This window comes from Tympanuchus pallidicinctus, unplaced genomic scaffold (assembly GCF_026119805.1).
Source record: "Tympanuchus pallidicinctus isolate F22 unplaced genomic scaffold, pur_lepc_1.0 scaffold12, whole genome shotgun sequence".
In the NCBI taxonomy this organism is placed as follows: domain Eukaryota; kingdom Metazoa; phylum Chordata; class Aves; order Galliformes; family Phasianidae; genus Tympanuchus; species Tympanuchus pallidicinctus.
Window position 1 is genome coordinate 9060111 of NW_026294637.1, and position 11371 is coordinate 9071481.

An 11371-nucleotide genomic window follows, 5' to 3' on the forward strand; every position below is an offset into this window, starting at 1 on the left:
TAGGAATTTTTGACTACTATTTTGATTTGTATTATATATGATCTTGGTGATAAAGTGATACACAAATTGAGAAGTGCAATTGATTGCTATTTGTGTGTTCTCTTTTGCCTGTTATCTTTCGAGCATTTCCCTGCAAAATGTAAGAGTATCATTTCTGAGGAGATGGGAGTGCTTTTTGATGAAATCTGTGACTGGGAAGCATCAGTGAACTTCTGCACGACAGGATGCGCGTATTCTACGTGGATACTGCTGGCTATGAGGAGTTGTATCACTGCAGAGCTAATATTGCTCATTAGCACTTCATTTGTTGTAATTATAGAGATTCAGCAAAACTCTCATCTGTGTGTCCTTTTCAAGCTTCCATGAGAAAAGTGATGCTTACATGAAGATCGTATCTTAGACAAATGTCCCAGGAAAGTTTCTTTTTGCTATAAAGGTGCATCAGCCTCAGCAGATCCTCGGGAGTGTTGCTAGGTATACCACTAAATACTTTACTATCATCACATTCCAGTGCTTTAGCTGGTGACCAATTTTCTTCTTTCAATACTACCTCTGTTTTTGCCTGGACTAATTATATTGCACGTTAATAGGAATGAGCTTGTATGTTATCTGACTTACATATATATTAGGCTTGTCTTGGTATAATGTGCATAGCTAGATGGTGCTTATCCATTACATATCAACCTTTCAATTGATTTGCAGGCTATCCGATGCACTCTGGTGAGCTGTAGTTGTCAGTGTTTCAAACCTGGGAAAATAAATCAGCGACAATGTGACCAATGCCGCCACGGATGGGTAGCACATGGTAATACTTATTCTTACAACCTATATAAAACATTCTACACCTTTCCTCACGTGTTGTTTTATTGCGTGTTGTACTGCCTTCCTCAATAGTCCTTACATTCAGTTTCATACCACTTGTTACTTGTGTTTACTTATGTTTTACGGTTTTATTTACAGCCTTGAGCAAATTAAGGATTCCCAACCTCTATCCATCAAGCCAGGTGGAAATAGTTCAATCCAATGTTGTCTTTGATATCAGTAGCCTCATGCTGTATGGAACCCAAGCTATTCCCGTGCGCCTTAAAATTCTGCTAGATCGGCTTTTCAGTGTCCTGAAGCAGGAGGAGGTGATACAGATTCTCCATGCTCTGGATTGGACACTACAGGATTATATACGTGGATATGTGCTGCAGGTATTGCATTAAGAGGGTTTTTTTAAATGTAACTATGATAATTGAGTCATGTTTCAGAATATTTTCTAGCTTGATATTTTCACTAGCTCACAATGTGCTAACCATGTAGTACATCTGAAAGGCAGTAATAGATTTGTAGAAGAGTAGCACCAGAAAAGGAGGGGTGAGTTTTTGGTCATTGCTCTTCTCTTACTTAAGCCTAACTGAAATCTTTCTTCTTTGCTCAAATCTATCAATAAAAGGAAACTAAGGAGCAAAATAAATAAATCAATCAATAAGGGGGGTGAGGGGGAAGGTTACTGGGAAAGGCTTCCAAATCTACTCAAAATATTATTTAACCAGTAAGTTTACTTTAATATAGCAGAATAATACACTGACAAATAAACTTGCCATCATTTCAAGCACAGGGGACAATCTTCATCACTGATGAGGTGCTCCTGAGCTTACTGGGGCTGCATCAAGGATGAATTGGGCCCTGTGTGCTTACCCTGATTTAGTCCTTGCTACTATGGAAGTTACCTTTTATGTAAAGTAATATGATGATCTTACATTATGACACAAATCAATATTTAATGGTCTTGATAATCTTGCTTTTTAGTGTTAGGATTAAAAATATGGAATCAATTACCTTGAACCTCTACCACATGAAAAATTTATAATGTTACGTTCTTCATCATCTTAGAAACTCTTACATGCACTGTGAAAAATCTCAGTAGGCCATCAAATACATGTTCTGTGATAAAATATTTATTGTAGTTATTGGGAAAAGTTAGGCATAGCTAGAGTTTGAAAGAACTCCAACACTCCAGTGTAATTACAGCTGTGCTCTGTGAACACTGGCAATAGATCAATACAGGTTCATTTGTTCTCTGATCTTAGTTACTTGGAAGATTATTAAACTTGCAATTAAAGAGTACTTGACTTAAATGAGGAGCTAAATCTTGATCTGATTGCTCCATCTCTGCTGTCTGTAGTTTGAGAATGCTGTTGTTCAAATGATGTGTCTTAATTTTTGTGGAAAAAGAGCAGTTTATTGGAAAGTATTACTATTAGTTCAGAAAGAAATAATAAAGCCAATGTGGTAAAATTTTAAGAAAATATCACAGAATTACTATTAATCTCTTGTTAAATAGAGTAATTTCATGATTTTGCTGAAGAGTTTCTGGTCTGTGGGGAGAGACTGGGGGGGGAAGGGGGGAAGGGGTTTTCTTTTTTCCTATTTCACTAATTAATTTTTATTTGTTTGTTTGTTTGTTTTGCTGTAGGATGCTTCAGGAAAGGTTCTGGATCACTGGAGCATAATGACCAACGATGAAGAACTGGCTACTTTGCAGCAATTTCTTCGTTTTGGAGAAACTAAGTCCATTGTAGAGTTAATGGCAATTCAGGAGAAAGAAGGGCAGTCAATTATAATACCACCACCTACTGCTAATTTGGATATTAGGGCATTCATAGAGAGCTGCAATCAACATAGCCCTAATTTTTCAGCTTCCTTGGACAAAATGAGCCCCACCAACATTCATCCCTTTGAGAATATTGTGAATAGCATGGCTTTCATGCTGCCATTCCAGTTTTTCAGTCCAGTGCCTCCACCTTTAATAGGTTCACCACCAGAAAGACACTTGATTGAGCAGGGTCAAGACCACAGCAGTGAAACTAAACAAGATATCCACCTACCTTTTACTGAAAGCAGCTTCCTAACTTCTAGTTCTGCGCCATTTCAAGTTGAAAATGAGAGGATCATAAATGGTCCAGATGTCACCACTAAAACAGAAGATGATGCCCTTTTAAGCGATTCGAGTTCACATAACGCAGCAGCAAAGCTTGAAATGACATCACTCTCTCCAGAAACCAAAATGAAATCTGTTGAAAAAAATGGCACTGGGCCGAGAAAAGGGCGGGTTTTCTGCACTGCATGTGAAAAGACTTTTTATGACAAAGGTACTTTGAAAATACACTATAATGCTGTTCATCTGAAGATAAAGCACAAATGTACAATCGAGGGCTGCAATATGGTATTCAGCTCCTTGCGTAGTCGAAATCGTCATAGTGCGAATCCTAACCCCAGACTCCATATGCCGATGAACAGAAACAACAGGGACAAAGATCTAAGAAACGGTTTGACCATTGCTGGACCTGGAGATAGTAAAAGGACAGAATTTACGATTTTAGCTCCGGATAGCAGAACAATTACCAGCTATGCCAGCTCTTGTACAGATGCAAAGGGCCAGGCTGGATTTCCCAGTATTGGACAGAATGGTGTCCTCTTTCCAAATCTGAAAACAGTACAGCCTGTTCTTCCTTTCTATCGTAGTCCAGTTACACCAGCTGAGCTGGCTAATACTCCAGGTACTCTTCCTTCTCTGCCCCTTGTTTCTTCCTCAATACCAGAGCAGCTTATTTCAAACGAATTGCCATTTGATGTGCTACCCAAGAAGAAATCCCGTAAATCAAGCATGCCTATTAAGATAGAGAAAGAAGTTGTTGAAACGCCTCATGAAAGTAGTGATGTTGCCAGTTCTGAAGATGATACACGTCTGCAAGTGGTAAGCGATGGAGAGCTTGAGTCCTGTGAGCATAAGATAGAGAAGCAGGTGTCCGGCAGGGTGGAAAATCACCCCCATTCAGGTAATTCATGGAAATCTGTCTCTGGGGTGGAGGGCCCAAAGTATTTTGAATCTGTCTTTGCGCCAGATAACCAATACATCAAGGATATCTCTGAGAATGAATTACATCACTGTGAGAAAGAGGTTAAACCAGAAGAGAATCAACCATTAAAAATAGTTTCCCATGAGATTGTATATGAAGATCCAATACACCACCAAAATGATGTTATAAAACCAATGACTGAACCCCCCATATATGTTAAAGAGCAGTCAAAACGCAGGATTTCTAAAGATGACTGCCCTGAATTACAACATCACTTGCTGACCGGGGGCTTTTTCAGCACTTTGTCAAACAGGGGTGCTGCCATTGCTTGTTTTGAAGACTCTAAAGATATGGATCATGTCAGCCAACATGCACTAGGGATTCAGAAGGAAGAAAGCCGCTTTCATTGTGACATCTGTAAGAAGACTTTTAAAAACCCTTACAGTGTAAAAATGCATTTTAAAAATGTACATCTCAAAGAAATGCATATTTGCACAGTTGAGGGCTGTAACGCTGCTTTCCCTTCTCGTAGAAGTCGAGACAGGTAAGAAATTATAAACAAAATTGTATTTATTTTACCATCACAATGGAGCCTAATTTGAAATTAAAATGAGTGTTGGAGGAATGGAGCCTGCAAAGATTTTCTGTGTATCCTCATATAACAGGTACGATAACTTATCAGAACATTCATGAAGTGAAAATCCATTGAAAGAAACATTTCCTTTCCACTAGACTACAAGGTATTAAATAAAGCCATGAAAATTTCACAGCTGATAAAGTCTTCAATAGTTGCGAGAATACTTTAGAAATAAAGGGAAAGCCACGAGGGTATGAATTCAGCTATTTTCCAGTAGGTGCATATGTGGACTTATATGTTCAATGCGTACTTCCATGCGTATTTTAAATTGTATGCAGTATTTTTTTAAATGAAAGAGCAATGAGATCAATTCAGGAAATCTTCACTTATACTTGTCCTTCCATTACACAAGGATTTCAAACAACCTCTTTGGAGAAATCCTATAATAAAAGATAGATTACTCTATGTCAGTGCAAAATCAACCTTACGCATTGCTAGTCAAAGCAATGCTGTCTCGTGTGTGTTGGTAGTGCTTTAATGTGAAATTGCATACTAAACCCTGAACAATAACGAGCCAGATTCAGTTTACTGTTAGCTGCAGTATTGTGTTGCTGTTAGTCATTTTATTTTAGTCTATTTTGCCCATAGGCTGAGAAACAAGAACTGAAGTTTTACTGTTGTCTGTCAGTTATGTATCTGAATTGAGAAGTGGTAGATAACAGTTCTGTTAAAGTGGGACTAAGCCTTGTAAGTTTTCTAACACTTCTATAACAGTGTTATAGCAGATCTTGACTGCAGAAAGTGTGCCTGGATAGTAGTTCAGAGTGACACAAGGTTTAGATTGTCTGTAATCTGCTAGGCGTGCTGGAGCCAGCTGATGTAGTCCAGAAAGGATGAGCCAGTCTTTGAGGACTGGCCGCTGCATGTGAGCTGTACAGATCCATCTGCTGCTGGCAGGGCTTCATACCCTGGTCTGCTGCCTGCATCTTCCCAGATGTGAATTCCTCTCCACGCTAATTTTGATATGGGCCACAGGAAAGAAGGCCAGCAGTAAAATTTGCATTCACATGCCACAAATTCCTTCCCATATATTCAGTTAATTTCTGTTCGTTGGTGTTTCTTGTTTTGTTTTGTTTTTTAGAAGATGATTTACTTAATAAAGTAAATAAGCAGATAACTTTTCAAAAGGGGCACAAAAGTCAATCTACAAGAAAATTTATAAGCTTTGTGCAAAGGAGCAATTATTTGAAACAACTTTGCAAAAGCTTCTTTTTTAACATACAGCGCTGTAAATGCAGGTGAAAAGTATTTTTGTCCTTTGGTATACTTTGGATGAAGCTGAGTTAGGTGATGGCAAGGGAAAATGAATGTTCTCTCTGTCTTGAAATAAATTCAATCTTCTAAACAGAGTCTGGAAGTTCCCAGTGAGCTGCTTGATGATATACAATGAAAAGTAGTGATTTTGTTTTGGTGGTTGTAAAATGAATCCAGAGATGCCCATTCAAAAACTGGAAGTTGTGTGAAACGCAATGTCCCCTCATTCAAGAAAAAGTCCTTTCAAGGAAAAGCTCTGTACTGGTGTGTGTAGCTGCCTCTTGGTACATGGCTACAGTCCTTAAAATCATCAATATATTTTGCAGTCTCAAGTATCACTCCTTTCCTACTTTGTCCACTGGGGAAGGATTGCATTTTTGTCTTACCCTGAGTCCATTTTCTGAGCTCAGTTCGGCACCTGGAATTCTTTAGTCTGTTCACCAACTCTTTTAGGCCCAGCACTAGATCTAGTGGAGTGAACAGCTATCCACAATGCAGGACAGAATTGAAAACATTGATTTCTGTAGAGTTATTTCTGATATATGCCAGTATAAGCAATTTCAGATAGCCAGTCATATGTATAAATCATCCATGTGCACTCCTCTATGGCAGTTCTTCAAATGAGAAGCATACAGTTCTTGCATGCTACTAAATATTGATTTTTCTCTTTGTTAATGATCCTTATGAAACCACTGTTAAGTGAGGCAAAACACTTTCTTGCTAAGCTTGTCTTTGTTCTTTTAGACATAGTTCAAACCTAAATCTTCATCATAAGCTTCTGACTAAAGATACACTGGAATTCAACAACCATTTCAATGCAACATACCTCTTGAAAGACATGGCTAAGGAGTTTTGTCAAGATGTCTCTTTAAAACAGCATGTTGGACATACTTCGGTAATCTTCAAAGGAATGAACAGAACAGGCAGCTTGGTTTTTCCAGTGAGCAAAATTAGAGAACCCTGTTCTGAGAGTTACGGATACGATCCATTGAATGATGGAGGTGTTCTGGATCTAAGCACTACTTCCAGCATTAAATCTGAGAGCAGTGCTCATTCTTCTTGGGATTCTGATGGAGGAAGCGAAGTGTGCACCATGCCCTTGGATGATAGTGATGAAAGCTGTGAAGGATCCAGCCTAATGCCCAGTGAAGAACTCTACCAAGACTGTAATTTAATTGAGAAAGCTGATCAGAGCTTCATAAATTTACCTTCCAGTTTGCCAATAACTTGTCACATATGTCAAAAAACTTACAGTAATAAGGGAACTTTTAGGGCTCACTACAAAACTGTGCATCTCCGCCAGCTCCACAAATGCAAAATCCCAGGTTGCAACACTATGTTTTCGTCTGTTCGCAGTCGGAACAGGCACAGTCAAAACCCTAATCTGCACAAAAGTCTGGCTGGGTCACCAACTAGCCTACAGTGACCATGCTCATCCAGTTGTTTATTTTTTTTCTTCCAGGAATTAATCATTTCAATTAACGAATGTGTTACCTTCATTTAAACACATTTGACTTCCAGTACACTCAACAACCACGGTCAAATTCTTTTCTCCTGTGTGTGCTCTCCAGCAGTTTCATTTAGCAAAGCTTGGTGCTGTAGTTTTTGTGCAATTGTTTGGTTTGATATGAAATAGCTAGAGCTTCTGTAAGGAAGGGAAAGGAGCCTTGAAATGGAGGAGATATGGAGTCATTAACCAATATATTTCCAATATCTGTGAAGTATTATTTACCAACAATAGGGGCTTCAAATGAGAGCTGTCATCCTTTGTGTTTACATGTAAAATGGGTTGTTGTGTTGTGTAAGAAATTGTAACAATGGTGTTGTTTCCTCTGGTTGGCTTGAGAGTTTTGGGGCTATTTCATTCCTGACACCTGGATCTGAAGCTGTCTTGCAGTATTAATTGAATATGGCATTTGCAGTTTACTGTACCTTGAAATTGAAAGGAGTCCAAATTTTCTGAAATCCTGCAGTCCTTACTCTTCAAGTGGGAATTTCACTTGAATACAGATAGCAATATTTCAGCTTTTTTTTTTTTTTTAGAATTTGAAACTGTTTACTTTGCAAAAGGAGAGGCCACTTAACTTGGCACGGTTGCCTAATTAACTGGGATGCTTTTAAAGATTGTAGAGACAAAAAGAAAGCAAGCAAGGAGGTAAGAAAACTGTTAGCTAACATTTCTAAGCTACAGTAAATGCATCCATGAAATAAGAAAAAAAAAATAAATGTAAATGCACTTTGAGTTTCTCTTTCACAAAGACAAAACGTTTTGTTAAAAAAAAAAAAAAAAAGGGGGGGGGGAGGAGGGGTTGGGAGAAGAAGGAAACAATGTGAAAATCCAGTCTGCTTTAAGAGTTTGAAGGTGCAACTCCAAGCCTTTGAGAGGGAGAGAGAAAATGGATGCAGTAGATATCCTTCATGATACATCAGTTACTGTTCATTTTACTGGTGATGTAAAACACATGTTGATCTATGTAATGGTAGAAAGCTTACTCTAATTCATATCTCTTTTAATGAGGACATTGTTCAGTATCTGTTATCATGTTTAAAACCCCTGTACTTGTCCCTGTAATTAACAGTATTCTGCATTATGTTCTATGCACTTAAGATTGGTCTTGCATTGTATTTAAAAATTCACTTTAATTTGTAGTCACATCATACAAAAGCTGTGTATGTTCTTGTGGTGCATCTTCTTTGACTGAATGATTTCCATACAGAAAAAGAAATACTAAAGCAAGTCTTACAATAACTTCTTCAATTCACCAAGTGAAATCACCTGATCAGTTGTAGTATGCAGGCATGATATTGGCAGCACAATCTGTACATATTATACCAAAGTGCTTACAGTATTTGTGGTTTCTAGTCTAGCTTTCCAGTATAACTGGATCTTAGTCTTTATTCATTTTTGTGACTAAATAAAAATAGACTGAATTTCTGGATTTGGTATGTATGTAGAAAGACTAGTACAGTGCTATTGCCATATGTCTTGATGTTTAACTTATTCTAAAATATACTGCGGTATTGTAACCATTTCATATTGTATAAAGAAAACAAAAGTGGACTGAATATTTCATTAATTGTTTTGAAAACTGGATTGCGTGTGAGTATGGGTTATGCAAGGTAAAAACATGACAGTTGTAAATGTTTGTGTTCGGTAGAAATGGTTTCCATGCATTGTGTAAAGTAATCTTCTATTTTTTTAATTTACAGTAGGTTTATGTGATATTTAAAATAACCCGTTTGTGCTTGAAGCCGTCAAGAGGAGCTATTAGCCTGGGGAGAGCTGTCCCATTCTTTTGGTTGTTTGTTTTGTTTCGGCAAGTGGGGGCCAATGTTTTGGGGTTTTTCTTTGTTTGTTTTAAATGAGACCTCATATTCATGGAGATTGTGGATGAAAGCTAAGGGCACAACTGTTGGAGACACATCTGCTTCCAGCCTTTTGATAGTGTAAATCACTTATTTGTTATATAGCTATTTCGAGCTCTTTTTATATATATATGTGTGTATGTATATATATATATATATATATATAAACCTATTTGTTTAATTGTGAATGGTGTCATTTGTTTGCTTGTTTTTTTTTTGTTTTTGGTTTTTGTTTGTTTGTTTGTTTTTGTTTGTTTGTTTTTTGAAACAGTGTGCTGTAATCTAATGCTGTAATGCCCATTAATACAACTTCCGCTGTGTCCGAAAAGGAAGCACATTTGTATATCCTAACAATTTTGTATGTGTTAATAAAAGCAAATACTAATGCCTCTGGTTGATTCAGAAAAGTAGGCTTTTGTGATTGAATAAGTACCTATTCTTCACTTCTGTTCAAACAATAATTCTGAAAACACATTCCCTCTGTAGGGAGCACTGTTTTGACAGTGGTACTAACTTATTCTGTAGTAAGGAAGTGTTGTTATTGTAATGAGCCACTGGAAGTAATATAATAAATGTTATCAGATATTTCATTGATTTTTTTTTCCTTAAGCAATAGGCAAGGGGAGACATTAATTTAGATGTTACCAGCTAAACAGAAGCTAAATATCTGAGAACTGAGTACTGAGAACTGTTAAGGCAAATGTTTTCAGCTCTATTTTATATTTTATGTTTTTGAAAGGTGTTTTTGTTTTTGTATTTCTCTAAAGTCTGAACAGGATGGGAGATTTACGAGAACAGGCAAGGCCCTCGGTGCCCCTAGAATACCATATGTATCTCATGAAGCTTTTGTGTAGCTCCCTCCTCCTAATGACCGCAACGTGGCCAGACCAAGCCTTAACATCTCCTGTTCGTTTTAAATACGTGCGATGCTTATAGCAGCCTGTATCACATATTCACCACAGATGTTGAAGGAAGTAACCTCACTTCAGAATAGTAGCACCACTTTTTTTTTTTTTTTTTTTTTTTTTTTTTTACTTTTTTTTTTTTTTTTTTTTGAGCTTTTCGTAGTTATTCTGGAATGTCTGCAGCAACTTCCACTGACTGAGGCTCAAATCGAGTTGTTTTCAACTGTGATGCTGTGAGTACATGCATTTGGAGGATCAAATCTTAATATGAGGTTTGGAATGGGCCAGGATGTGCTCACCATTACTGTGCCTGTATGTTGCTCCTTTGTTTTATTTGTATCTTCTTTTTTTCCTTGTAGAAAACAAGAGCCTCAAAAACTAGATCATGTCATCTTTTTCTGACTCGAAAGGAGAAGGCGGAGATGCACGCTGCAGAGTAGCCACTCCGTACTTTTGAGCACCCGATTTCTCAGAATGCAGGTATTTTGTAGTTGTTGGTTGCAAGTCTCTATAGCTCTGGAAGAATGAGTGTCACAGTGCCTACAGGAGTATTTACAGAAATCTGTTTTTAACAGAGTAGAAGGGATCTGGTTTTAATATCTCCAGTTTTCTAAGTGCTTTGAAAAGAACTGTGGCAAAACCAGAGGTTGTTTCTGATGAATCTTTAGTAACGTTATACACTGTAAAACCAGTGAAGTGGAGAAACAAGTTCTGAAAATGTCTTTCTGATGCCCTGCATTGAATGAGAAAGCCTAAACACAACTGAAATACCTGGACTTAGTCCAGGGCTTTTTAAAGTTGATGCCAGGTCATCCTTGAAAAGGGTTCACAAACAGCTTCTGATAAATCAGCAAGCAGAAGTTAGAGCAATGCAGCTAAAATAAAGTTGCTTTTGGAGTTTAAGGTATGGGACATAAGGGTTCCATTCAGCATGCAAGTGAGCAGCCTTTTCAAAACAGAAGTGAGGGTCTGAATCTGAATTGGGAAAGAGACAACAATGCAATGAGAGGAGGAGGGCTGGATCAAAGAGTTCTTGCAGAGAGCCAGGCTGCAGGGTTTGCTCAGAGCAGCATTTACTGCCGGTTCCCCTGATTTAAGGGGTGCGAAGGGCAAGAACATATATAAAAAGGTAAGACTTTAAGTTAGATTAAGTATGTACAGAGTGATCAATTCAGCTTTGAATTACTTGGAAAACTTTTCTGAAGAGTTTGCTGGCTAGTGATGTTTCCACATAACCTCAGGAAGCACGTTTCTGATGGTAGACTGGCTTTTAATTTCCTTCAGTCCTCTACCCCCTGGCCCCTATGCCTTTTGGTGCTCCTCGGATTGCACATAGTTGCTAACTTGCAAATGTACTGTTGAAA

The 11371-nt window shown here is 37.8% G+C and overlaps 1 protein-coding gene across 2 annotated transcripts in view; it reads left to right on the forward strand.

Annotated features, from left to right (window-relative positions):
- The window catches only part of BNC1 (basonuclin 1), a 69601-nt gene extending 61584 nt beyond the window's left edge, over positions 1-8017 (forward strand). For both annotated transcript variants that reach the window (XM_052672274.1, XM_052672275.1), the window contains exons 2-5: positions 703-805; positions 961-1196; positions 2462-4389; positions 6481-8017. In XM_052672274.1, coding sequence (XP_052528234.1) covers positions 703-805; positions 961-1196; positions 2462-4389; positions 6481-7162 — 2949 coding nt within the window. In that variant the 3' untranslated portion in view covers positions 7163-8017. The remainder of the gene's footprint in view (positions 1-702; positions 806-960; positions 1197-2461; positions 4390-6480) is intronic.
- The last annotated feature ends 3354 nt before the right edge of the window (positions 8018-11371 follow it).